The 13,601-nt window shown below is 35.6% G+C and overlaps 1 protein-coding gene across 2 annotated transcripts; it reads right to left on the reverse strand.

Annotated features, from left to right (window-relative positions):
* Positions 1 to 207: 207 nt before the first annotated feature.
* LOC100369468 (12S rRNA N(4)-cytidine methyltransferase METTL15-like) lies at positions 208 to 9,397 on the reverse strand. 2 transcript variants are annotated; one of them, XM_078009295.2, is made up of 4 exons: positions 9,319 to 9,397; positions 5,153 to 5,289; positions 4,649 to 4,840; positions 208 to 2,057 (listed from the first exon to the last, which is right to left on the reverse strand). In XM_078009295.2, exons 2-4 carry the CDS (start codon positions 5,275 to 5,277, stop codon positions 1,454 to 1,456), a joined length of 921 nt encoding a protein of 306 aa, XP_077865421.1. In that variant the 5' UTR covers positions 5,278 to 5,289; positions 9,319 to 9,397; the 3' UTR covers positions 208 to 1,453. The 2 variants fall into 2 exon arrangements, with proteins under 2 accessions (XP_077865421.1, XP_002734836.1); XM_002734790.4 differs by having other exon boundaries at positions 9,016 to 9,396.
* Positions 9,398 to 13,601: the final 4,204 nt, after the last annotated feature.

Consider the following 13,601-nt stretch of genomic DNA (forward strand, 5'->3'; position numbering starts at 1 on the left):
TCTCCAACAAGTCCAAGTTCTTTTAATCTTTGTGAATACTTTCAAGGCTACACGGTTCGAAGAACGGATCCTATTTGATGACACACTTCTAAGTCGTCTTATACACTTCCAACAGACAGTTCGTTAGACAGTTAAACACATTAAGTCGTCTGAAGTGAAGTCAATTGCATAATACATATGAGGAAACAACATGGAGAAGTAATAATATCAAGGAACTGCAAACATTTTAATAATGTGAAAGTGAAAAAAAGATGGGAAATGGCTGCCAGTTGACAATTTAATTGAAACCCAAAAACAAACGTTTTCAATAAATTGCTAAGAGCACTTGAAAATACATTGTGTAAAAATAAACATGACTGGTGTTCTGCCATTTTGAATCAAATCACAAATCCCATACATGCATACCTGTGTAACATTACGTAATGTCTTCAGTCCACATTTGTACACAATCAATGAAAGTGCATCTGAAATACAGTTGGAAAACATAGAAGAGGGCGTTTTTGAATAAAGTAGTGTAACACAAAAACAAAAAACACAATATTATTTAGGTGATGCTAATACCAAGTTTGAAAGGGAAATTCTTGATTTTTGGAGTTTTATGGAGAAACAAATCAAAATGCATATGTATACCATTATGATTGGTCCAGGATTAAATGACACATGGAAAAAATAAAACATTTTTCATGGGAGAGTTAGCTAAATAGTAAACAAAACTGAAATAAATTGGCCATTTTTAATCAGAACATGAAACAAATTACAATCAGAAAAATAAAAAGGCATGCAACAAGGTCTCATTATGTAACCCATGATGTATGTGTGGAGTTTACATGCGATTGACCCAGCCATGTTCGAGATATAGATAGGTGTACACATGAAGGTCAATCAGTGCGTCCGAATTGGGACTAAAAACTGATATTACTGTAGCATTGCAATTTATCTGAAATTAATTGCTGAATAACTAATTCATACTAGCACAGAAATAAATATCTCATCACTTCTGATTAGATTTTGTTAGAAACAGTCCGCTTTCTTTTCTTGAGTAATTGGGAAAATATCTAGCTTCAGGTTATTCAAATTTTATCATTATTATATTAAAAGCACTATTACAATGAAACACAAAATGATGATAGGTCTCCTTTTTGCGAGTGAACAGACTCAGATTTATCTTGAGATCTGCTGCTGGCATAAAATGACGTAAACAGCAAAACCATAATACTTATGTCATTTTCTTTTCTTTAGCAGTGTGAAACTGAATTTACCATTGAATACATTTATCAGTTCAATACTTGCAAATCAAAAGATTAAAAGTTTCAATAAAGCTGCTTAGCATAACTTGGAAACAAAAACCAGCATTCTATAATTCTCCCAAGTATTTTTATTTTAATAGTGCTACAAGGGAATATTTTTATTATCACAAAAGAGAAATAATATGACCTCTTCAAAATGTTCACAGTTAATGAATCTTAACAGCTGTTCTTAGTTTTGCAGACCTTGCTCTTGGATTGTCGATAATATCTTCTTCTAAAGGCTCCAACACTTTCTTGTTAATTTCTTTCCACCTCTGTGGTCTATTATCATCCCCATCCCTTGTTCGATTTTCCCTCATCTTCTCTCCAATACTCATGCTATACTTCTCGCTATAGTCAATGCCTCGTAGAAACCTCTTTACGATTCTGTCTTCCAGTGAATGAAATGTGATAACAGCAAGTTTTCCACCAGGTTTTAATATTTTTTCCACTTGCTCTAAGCCCATGACTAACTCGTTCAGTTCATTGTTCACAAAAATCCTCAATGCTTGAAACGTCTTGGTGGCCGTGTGCACAGGTCTCCTTAGCTTGTCTTTCTGCTTTTTAGCCTCCCTATGTGAGAACGCGCATGACACAACATAAGCGAATTCTTTTGTTGTTGTTATCGGTTGCCATGTTGTTCTATACTCAACTATGGATCTTGCAATTTTCCTAGCATGCTTTTCTTCACCGTAGGTCCGGATTATCTTCGCGAGGTCTGCTTCACTCAAAGCGTTTACTACGTCGGCAGCTGTTGGCTGTTTAGGGTCTCTACAAAATATAAGTGAGAGTAATGATTGGATTTGCCATTCACCTCTAGTGATGTTTATACAGACATCAATTGTGTTGAGCTACTTGTCACTATGGTAACAGTGTTCAACTATGTTGATAAAATATGGAGAGTGAACTCCCATTTATGCTAATGATGTTATTGATATCATGACTTCTGCCACACATTTGCTTCACAGTTAACACTAAACTGTACTACCTGGGAATTACCAGAGAGTCAAATATGGAGATAACAGTTTATGACAATTCTGTCGTAAACTCCAACTGACTTGCTCTTTTACAGCATATCTCAGAAGCATTTGGGCAGTCAATTTGCAAACTTGCCAAGATATTGGCTAACTGCTTGGCAACTTGTGGCCACATCCACTATGTGCAACTCTATATTGCAGTAGGGGACATAAAATGTTTTTACATAACCTGGCACCTGTCTAAGATTCCCATCACAAAAGTGATTTGTGACATTATAAAATATGATAATGTGCAAGTAGTTTACCATTACCAAATTTGTATCCAAGTACAATTAATTTACGAAAAAAAAGTTTGTACACCTGATTCTATCAAATAGTGGGGTGTTCTGTCATATAGGAATTACGTTTTTCCCATGCCTTTCCTTGGTATATTTACTATATGGGGACAGCTATCCTGAATATGGCTTGAAGCTAAATAAAGAGACAAGTTGAAAAACAGGGTTTTGAGATTTCTACAGATTCCTGTTGTGGTAACACTAAGCCCATCACTAACAAAATTTGAAAATCCCTTGCATACGAATGCCTCGTTACACAAAGAACAAACACTTTCTCCATCCCTGATTAGTGTCTAGCGTTCTGAAAGTGTTATGACTGTACCTCCGCAGTTTTCATAATGGAGCTGAAAAGGATTCTTTGATCATATAAATTCCAGGAAGTCATTATAATTTAGTTGTTCTTCTTTCGTGTAACCCTACCTGTCAAACCCCATCCTCTGTACAAACACTAGGGTGTAGGGAAATATATTGCATTAAAATACAGTAGGGCAACCCTGTTTACTTTCAATGTTAGTATAGCATGAATGGATTACAAAATGGTTTATTTATACCACTACTGTGCCAGCGAGATTCAAGAGTCAACTGTTTAGTCGAAACCCTAAAAGTAAATTGACCGACCCAATACTTCTGAGACTTGGTAAAATGATAAAATAAAAAAAAAATTGTGTTTATCAGAGACATTTGAATTTAATTTGGTAACTCACAAAAAATACATTTCCAGGTTTACTTCTGTGTTTTCATAACCACTCTAATAGTTTTCAAGCTAGTAGTCTTCTGTGCAAAATAATCATGAAGTAAATACTTGATTCAGCCGAAAATATTTGTCAGCAGCAGTAGATGTACATTTTTGACCACGGAAAAAGTGTTTATGTGAATTTTTCATTTATTTATTATTTCCAAATCACATGTGTAAAATGGTAAAACTCCTCATAGCTTTGCGAAAAATTTATTAAATTATATGTTGTTTACATTTCTTTTTTTTCATTTGAAATGTGATGTGATTCTTTCATTACAAGTTTTTTCCTACAAAAAACATCATATCTGCTGAAGCCATGGGGACGTCATGTATACAAAAGAATAATCAGCTCAAAACAAAAGACTAGAAGTAGAAGAAGTAGGATTAAAATCAGTTCACTCTCCATTTTTTTAGCTTCATAGGGTCATCTGTTAATTGCATTGTACCGTGAAAGAACTGAAAGAACCACTTTCTATGAACTTTAGAGGGCAGCATTCAATGTTGAACAAAGGCGACATGTTCTGAGTAAAGAGAATCATTACTTTCTCTTCTGCTGTAATTGAATTAACCTGTGATGAGGTGTATCTATTATCTAGTTTTACAGTGCTGCCTGTTGTCTTCTGTGCTATTTGCAATTATATACTTACTTTTATTTGGTACAATAACATTGGCTTGTTATAAAAATAGTGTCAGTAAAATCAAAAATCATTAACCTTTTCACCACCAGTTCCCTCTTTTCATCAAAAATTCACAAAATAGTTCTGTTTGTAGTCACACTTGATTTTTTGAGTAAAAACTGAAAATTGTCTAAAATGTTGTCTGTTGGCTCCAAAATTAGGGTTCATTTCCAGAAATATTGAAGAAAAAAAATTTGGGCGAGAAAGTCTGGTGGTGAAAAGGTAAAGTTAGTGCACATCTTCACTTTTAACATGTAACCTACTGATTCATAATGGCTATCCATGGAGGCTTTCAGGAGGTGATGTACTAAAAGATGAGATAATAATGACACAAACAAATCTAAAATGCAAAATGTTGGCTTCTAACTTGTCCATGCAACAAGTACAACATGTGAAATCAAATAGCAATATGTTACAACTAGTGTTGTTAAAGCGGGGAAGTCATCACCTGCGCATACGTCAGATGGCCATAGCATGTCATTGTTTACAAACAAGCATCTATCCTACCCATGAACCTTTGCGTTCTTAGCATGTGTTGTTATCAACACTTGGGACTCAATTCCTGTGCGTGCACTGGTGACGAGGCTTATGTCATAAACTCTGCCCAAACTACATGTATACATATGCATGTACATACCTATCACTATCCATTCTCATATCTAATGGTCCATCTTTACTTATAGAGAAACCACGCTCAGCTGTATCCATCTGCATAGAGGAACATCCTGCATCCAATAACACACCATCAACAGAATTCAGCCCAACATCATGTTGATCTAGTAGTCTAGTTATTTCACTGAATTTACCTTCCAAAGGAATAATTCTATTTCTGTGAATGAAATGAATCAAAATAAAAATCAATTAATGGTAGTAATTAATTAATTAATAACAATGTTATACGTGTATATATTATAATTTATATATATTATAATATATTTTAAATCTGTGACATCATCTGATGAACAAAATTCTGTGATAATGTAACATTTTTAATTCCTCTGCACTTTTATATTAGAGCAAACATTTTTACAAAATCCATTTTAAACTGAAATATGACATCAGTATAAAGCACTGACATGAAAGCCAAATGATATACACGATAGGTACAAAGATTGTTGGAGCATAGAAACCATGGACTTACCCATGTAGACCTGACAGCTGTTTAGCGATATCTAAAGCCAATGGATCTCTATCCAAAGCATACATTGTGATGTTTTCAGCACATTTTAGAATCTCTGAACTATGACCTCCAGCTCCAAATGTCATATCGATATAAACCTGTAAAACAAAATCATGGTAAAACAGCTAAAGCTCTGCCTTCTGTCCAAAAGACATATTACCAATATACTGGTAGTATTCATACAAAGTTGCTAGCACCGGAACTAATATGGAAAAAACAAAACAATTCCGGTCAATGACTGAGCCATGCAGTTTGTTTGCTGTTTCACAAATTATGAAAAGCAAACAACAACTCATTCATGATAAAACAACATTAGAATGCTGTTTATTGACAAGGCAATCATTTTCTGGCAACGGAATAAAAATGCGACAAATATAAACAGCCAATCAGCTATCTTGTACCAAATACAGTAGAGCTGGTTTTGTTAAAATTGGCAACCCAAGCAGAATAGATCACGCAGTTTTTCAAAATAAAAAGCCTCAACAATCACCAAAACCATACAATTGAGACATTACTACATGTACAAATGTAGCTAAAGAAAAGATGAGTTTGTTGCAACAAGGACGAGGACAAGGGAGTGGCAAATCACAACAATTGTGCAACAGTTCAATTCTTGAATGGTCAGTCATGTAGAGTTTCTGAGATTTACTTTCAGAGTTGACAGTTTCATTATTTTGTTAAAACATGGTTGACATAAATATTTGTCACTTTGCTGACGAAGTACTGTGGAATACTTTATTTTCGCTGGAATTAATTTTCGCTGAAAAGGCTTTTTGAGCGTTTTGTATGGAATTTATTTTCACTGATTTTTGATGAGCTTAATGTGAAATATAGGAAAAAATGTATATTCGCTGGATTTTATTTTCACGGAATCATTCCTTCAGCGAAAATAGCGAAAATAAATTCCAAGTGAAAATAAAGTATTCTACAGTATGTCACAAACAGCCTGCAATTTTGGCATAACAAATTGTGGAAAACTGAGTGAAAAAATGCAGCGCTGTTTTTTTTTTTGGCAAAAAACTAGAAAAAAAGTAACCGTGCTACATGTCACCATTTCCGTCATTTTGCTCTTTAGCTTACCACGCAATGTTACACAGCATCTGATTGGATGCTTTTCCAACAGGCGCATCCAATCAAACTTGGCCATTTGTTTAACATAAAATACGCACGAGTTGGTGAAGTTGTCAATGAGTCGACATCAACAAACCGTGCGATCCCGTAAGTGCTGATAAAACATTATTATAATAGCAAATAGCGCCCTCTCAGCAATGTGCTGCTATCATGTCTGAGTTAATCAAATCAAATGTATGTCTTCATCACATATTGCAGAGTACAGAAACATATTAACACAGCGATAAACACATCGATATACACAGGGCTAACGAGTGTGCATGAATGGGGAACGGTCGAACGTCCCAAATCACATTCGTCCCAAGTCGTTTTGTCCCACAAGTTAATTCGTCCCAAAGTCGATTCGTCCCACAAGTCGATACGTCAGATTTAACTACTAATATGACAAATAAGCACAAACAAATCCAAACAACGAACTGTCCACGTACACGTCACGTCACTGGCATGCGAAATTGTTCGTTACGCCATTTTGTTTTTGCCGACGTTATATACAAATACACCTTGTATGCAACATAGAGTTATTAGTTAATAGAAACAAATACACCGTACAAGTTATTAGTTGATAAATACAAATACACTGTTCACGCAACGTAGAGTTATTAATTTAATTGGCGTGTCAGTAACAGTTGGCATAGAAATTGACCCTGCTCAAGATCGTAATGCTGACCAAAAATTAAATAAATTGGACGAATGTTAATTGGGAAGAATGTGAAATGGGACGAATCGACTCGTGGGACGAATGTGAATTGGGACGAATTGACTGTGAATCTGCATGAAAACAACATACGGTTCGATTCATGTACAATTTATACTATCGTTGAAATACAGTAACTTGTGTATTCAGAATGTACTTATAATTCACGCTATACTAGTATAGCAATTTGAAAAATAATTTTGTGCGGAAAAAAATAGTACGTGAATCGAACCGTCTTCACATTCGTAGAGGGCATGATATCCTCCGTTAAACATCACATTCCTTAATAATAGCAATACACATTCCTTAATAATAGCCAACCAAGCTGGCTTTCGAAAAGGTTTCCGCACCACTGATCATATTTTCACTCTAAAAACAATTGTACATAAGTATCTAAAGCAAAATGGAAGACTATACACTTGTTTCATAGACTTCCAGAAAGCTTTCGATACTATTTGGAGAAATGGTTTATTTTACAAACTTCTGAACAGTGGTATAGACGGGAAAATTTATAATATTATTAAATATATGTATTAAATACAAAGGCCTGCATACGATTTGGAAACAAGACTTCTTCTGTTTTTGAGACAACTAAGGGAGTAAAACAAGGCTGTGTAATCAGCCCTATGCTTTTTAACATCTATATTAATGACTTAAATGATGTATTACAGGATAGTTCAATAGACCATGTTTCACTAAATGACACTAAAATTAGCTCACTCTTCTACGCAGATGACCTAGTTTTACTTTCCACAACAAACAATGGTCTTCAAAAAGCATTAGATATTTTATCAGACTACTGTTCTAATTGGAAACTTAGTGTCAATTTAACAAAAACAAAAATTTTTATTTTCAGAAAAAGAGGTTTAAAAACACATGATAAATTTCTATATCTTGGAAATCATATCAACTGTGTTAACTCCTATAATTACTTAGGTGTTACAATGCAGTCCAATGGGAAATTTACTGAAGCCAGACAAAACATGGCAGATAAAGCCAACAGAGCCTTATATGCAATGTTAAGACACATTCCACCTGAATGCGACTGTAAAACATTTATCTATCTGTTCAGAACATGTATTCTTCCGGTACTCATTTATGGTTCAGAAATTTGGGGAATTGAAGTTTTGGATGAAAACAAATGGGACAAAACTACAAGTGAAAAACTACATTTGAAATTCTGTAGAAATATTCTAGGCCTAAATAAATTTGGTGCAAATTTAGCTTGTAGGGCAGAGTTGGGCTGTTTCCCATTACTAATAGACACCAAGAAAAACCTTATCAAGTATTGGTTACGCATACAAGGGCTTCCAGATAAATGTCTTACAAAACAAGCATATTATGAACAAATGAAATTCAATTTACCATGGTGTTCATCGGTTCAGAATTTAGTTATTGACTCAAGAATTCAAACTAGTTGATAAACATTGATAAGACTTTAAAAGAAAACTATATTACATTTTGGAAACAGAATGTCAATCAAGAAAACACAAAACTAAGAACATATGCAAAATTCAAAAACACTTATAATTTTGAGTCATACTTAAATTGTCTTCCGAAAAAACATCAAGTCTGCATGTCACGCTTCCGAACAAGTAACCATTGTTTGGCTATTGAAAAAGGAAGGCACACACAGCCAAAAACTCCCATTGAAAAAAGAATTTGTAATTTATGTTCCCAAAATAAAATAGAAGATGAAGTTCACTTCCTTTTAGAATGTGATCGGTACAAACATATTAGACATGAATTGCTCACAGAAATTACATTAACTAATGCAGGAGATAAATTGAGTAATTTTATATTTTTGATGAGCAACAAGGACTCCAAGGCAATTAAATGTATGGGGACCTATCTACTTAAAGCCATGGAATACAGAAAACTTTAACGTATCTATTTATATTGTATTGTAATTGTGTTGTGTACGGATATATTTATTGCTTTTTACCAAAAGAAATATTGTAATTTCTAAGGATGCAATAAAATTTGATTATTATTATACCTGATTTTTCTCTGGTGAAAAAAAATCCAATACATCATCCAGCATCACGGGAATATGCAGTTGCTCGTTGCTATGAACAGTCAGTCGTCGCTGAGATGGAGTGCTTGATAAAATACCACTGGAACAATATTGCATAAATGGAAGTCGTACAATTTGGCGACTCATGTATGTAAACATTCTTGACGTGTGTAACAAACCCATAACTGCGTGAACACTCCCTTGGGCCTTGCCAAACTATGAATTCCGATACGACCGTTTATGGATTATACATTGATGTATTAAACAGAATCATAATATAAACACCTTCTAAGTCATTACTCTGTTGATCATGCTCTTGTACAGCAACACACCAACACGAGACACGTTGTTTTCACTGGGGCGTGAGGTCATAGGTTACATGTTTGATGGTTTGTTATTTGTTATCCACAATGTCTTCGCGCATGCTCATGTTGATATTAACCAATCAGAATTTAGTTTACAAAATTTGAATTGTTAAAAGCTTAGAACTTTAATTGTTAACGTGTTTCCATATTGTTTACACGCTGTAGCTTCTCTGTGAATATATCAGCAAATACTGATCCTGTTACTGTGCAATTTTCGAAAAGGTATGAATATAGATTTTCTTTATTATATAGCACGAGACAGAATAGCAAATTTATCAAGCTCAGTGCCCTGAAGAATAATGCAGGCCGAGACTTGAGTAATCGGCTTGCAGCACTGTACTGCTGCACGTATAATACAACTCAGCAAGCTCTGTATTACTCTCAAGACGCTAATGCTAATATGATATGATAACGCCTAAGTGATTACGTCGAGGTGACGTCATGATGCCTCATATTTAATGAACATAGCATTGATTGTCGTTCAAAGTTTTATAATTATCCCGGGTTTCAGACATTTGCATTGTCTGTTTTCGTTCAGTCGGTAGTGTCCCGGAAGTACGGACTGCTACGTGTAATCAGGCATACATGTATTATCCTAAATTACTGCAGCGATTACCGTCGTTACTTCTGACAGTAGTATTTATGACATGCTTTATGTGAAAATAATCATCGTTATAGTAACTGCACAGTGGCGAAGCTATCTCGTACCACCAAGTTTTCTAAGGTCTACAAAGAAGGTCTCTACGATTCACAGTCAGTTCGCCCCAATGCACATTCGCCCCAGACCAGTTCGCCCCACAGTCAGTTCGCCCCACAGTCAGTTCGCCCCAAAGTCGGTTCGCCCCAAGTTTACTGGTGTTCGTTTTCGCGGTTATGCGTGCAAGGAAATGTGGTTTTGAAATATTTTAAAAATTATACTAAAGTAAAGCCACATCGAAGGACGCTGATCGCCGCGATTCATGATTGTAGCATATCGCCCGAACCCGTGCTGTGCCGTGTGCTATGATCGCAGACTCGTTTGACCTATTAGTCCGTACGACACTCTCCGACCCGATAGATTTTATAATTGGCGTTCACAGGTCAAAGCAGCCAGCAATCTTTCCGTTCAGGCTTCGATGAGATCCGTAAACTGGACGAGCTTTGAATAGTTTATCGAAAGGTCGAATCGATCTTCAACGAACCGTTTCTCAAACATCGCCATCTTGGATTATTCTATTGAGCAATAGGGGTTGTGTCGGCTTGGCTAGTATATTATATCTGAAACCAGTGAGCTTCATGATGTTCCTATCAAACAGTGCTTTTACGTTCATTTATTATGTTTTCTTTCTTGCAGGTGACGTGTATGTACAATAATATCGTAACACGTAAACCAGAATCAATCATTGAGTTGTTGCGTGTCTTGGTTTTGTGTGTGTGGTGGGGTGTTTTTTTGTTTTGTTTTTTGGGTGTGGGGGGGGGGGGGCAACAACCGGATTGCTAACTTTATTGGTTGTTCGAAAGTACGAGAATACATAACATCGAAGTTCTTAAGTGTACGATAATGTAACGATTATAAAATACATAACATCGAAGTTCTTTAAATTTACGATAATGTAACGATTATAAAATACATAACATCGAAGTTCTTTAAATTAACGAACAGGTAACGACTATAAAATACATAACATCGAAGTTCTTAAATGTACGATAATGTAACGATTATAAAATACATAACATCGAAGTTCTTAAAATAACGAACAGGTAACGACTATAAAATACATAACATCGAAGTTCTTTAAATTGTGCAGTACTGTTCGGTATCGTATACAAATGTTTGCTAAACAGTGGTAATAGAATCGAAATAGAATTTGAGATTGACTAAATTGAATTTAGTTCTTAGTTGATAAACGAAATAAATGAATCTTGATTATCGAAATAGAATCTTAGTCTGTCGATCAGCGGTTGACAATACAAAATATAATCGAAAATGGAAATAGAATTTGCTGTCGATGGATAGGATAACGTGCTGGGTACAATAGTATGACTATGGGTGGGTCACAATATCGTGGTAGGTAAATATCGTCTAGTCAGAGCGTAGCTGCTGAGAGAGGTATGCCGTATGTTCACTTGATGATAAATCAATCAGAGTGGTTGCAGTACCATAGAAATTGTTAGACTTTATACCCTTCAAATCACGCTGATTGGATATTTGGATTATATATTGGAAATTGCAAATTTGCATATTTAATATGCGCTAACCACTCACTTTAAATGCCTTATACTTAACACTTACCTAATAGATACTGGAGGTGTTGATACAAAACAATAGATCGATGAGCGGCGTGCGTCTTATCTAATGGGTGATTGTGCAAGCTGCCAGATCGATTAACGGGCGGCCCTTCTCATGTACTCATACAAAGCCGATCATGGGCGGTACGAGTCATGTACTGTTAATGGTCTAATAGTGGGTGTGGTCAATTGTTTCGCGATATACTAGGTATGCGCACAAACTGCAGAGTAATGTTTATTTTTGAGAATCAAATATGATTTTCAACATTTCCCCTGGACTTGAATAACGGTGTACGTCACAAAATGAATGTAAAACACATATACAATGGACTACAAATAAATTGGTTGTTGCTGTACCACAACTTCATGTCACAAAGCTCCACGTTACTGGGTCTTCTAGACGCCCAGTTTAATAGGTGTTATTCGGTACTGAAAAGGTGTCGCGGTCACACCTTTTTGATGGTGTGTGCATGGTGTACTACTATCACGCAATGTAGAGCCAACAATGGCAGAGAACAAACACACAGAATATTACTACGTTTTATTTTTTTCAAAATGAATACTGTGTTCTTGCATTCATAAACCATTGATAACAATTCTTCACTTCTGAAAACTAAACAAATATAATACGTGTACAATGTTAATATAACTACGTTGTATATATAATTATAACAAGTCTCGTGATCCCTTTAGCGTGACCACAGTCCTTGTGACACACACCACCCCCTTTTGAATGGAACGTTCAAGATGGCGGCACCGTATTTTTAATCCGTGCGTTAAAACTGGAACGCCGAAACCACACAACACCGATTGATTGGTTGGTTCATTCATGTCTGTAAGGCAAGCCAGGGGAGATAAGTCAATCGAAAAAGGGGCAAAAAATCGCTATCACAGCGCATGGCAAAAAAAAGGCAAAGTATCGCTATCACGACGCATATGGCACGACACCGGTTCGACTCTTCGGGCGATATGCTACAATCGCGGCGATCAGCCTCCTTCGATGTGGTTTTTACTTAAGTATAATTTTTAAAATATTTCAAAACCACATTTCCTTGCACGCATAACCGCGAAAACGAACACCAGTAAACTTGGGGCGAACCGACTTTGGGGCGAACCGACTTTGGGGCGAACTGACTTTGGGGCGAACTGGTCTGGGGCGAATGTGCATTGGGGCGAACTGACTGACCACCGGTCTCTACGTTCCATGGTGTGTTTTCGATCTAATGTATTTTATGATCACGATGTATTTCTTGGTTAGTGAGGAATGTATATCTGCTGGTGATTTAAATCGAAAACACAAACCGAGCAGGTATAGACTACAACTGTACCTGTGGATGTATTTACACCACATCTTGACTAAGTGATTGACAGCACATGTTTAATTGTGTCACTGATAATTCAGTTCATTCATTATTACTCTATGTTTTCACTATCATTAGTAAATGTAGTTAATGAAGATTTTTTAAAATTCACTAACTGATGATTAATTACGTGTACATGTATACTCCACTTACTGTCGTCACTCATTGGAAACCCTCCATATATCCTACCCTTGCCTTTCCACACATACAATTTTGAAATTATTGGAGGTTCCTATATCTTAAAAAAAAACATACTGTAAAATACTATATTTTAGCTGGAATTAATTTTTGCTGGAAAGGCTTTTTGGGTGTTTTGTATGGAATTTATTTTCACGGATTTTGGACGAGTTGAATGTGAAATATAGGGGGAAAAAAGTATATTCGCTGGATTTTATTTTCCCTAAATCATTCCTTCAGCGTAAATAATTTCCAAGCTGAAATAAAGTTGTTTATAGTACCTACAATGTAACTGATCTTCAAAGACAAACAAAACCTCCACACTCAGTGTCTATACATGTAGTTCACAAATCTATTTCAATTTAAAAGCCCTGCTTGAATTCATGTTCTGCAGCAA

This window comes from Saccoglossus kowalevskii, chromosome 1 (assembly GCF_978046115.1).
Source record: "Saccoglossus kowalevskii chromosome 1, keSacKowa6.1, whole genome shotgun sequence".
Classification (NCBI taxonomy): domain Eukaryota; kingdom Metazoa; phylum Hemichordata; class Enteropneusta; family Harrimaniidae; genus Saccoglossus; species Saccoglossus kowalevskii.

Coding starts and splice junctions, on each gene's coding strand:
- LOC100369468 (XM_002734790.4), bottom strand. CDS start 9,216: ATGGGTTTGTTACACACGTCAAGAATGTTTACATACATGAGTCGCCAA. Junction 5,290..9,015: donor TTTCACCAGAGAAAAATCAG/GTATAATAATAA, acceptor TTTGTTTTACAG/GTTTATATCGATATGACATT. Junction 2,058..4,648: donor ATGAGAATGGATAGTGATAG/GTATGTACATGC, acceptor TATATTTTGTAG/AGACCCTAAACAGCCAACAG.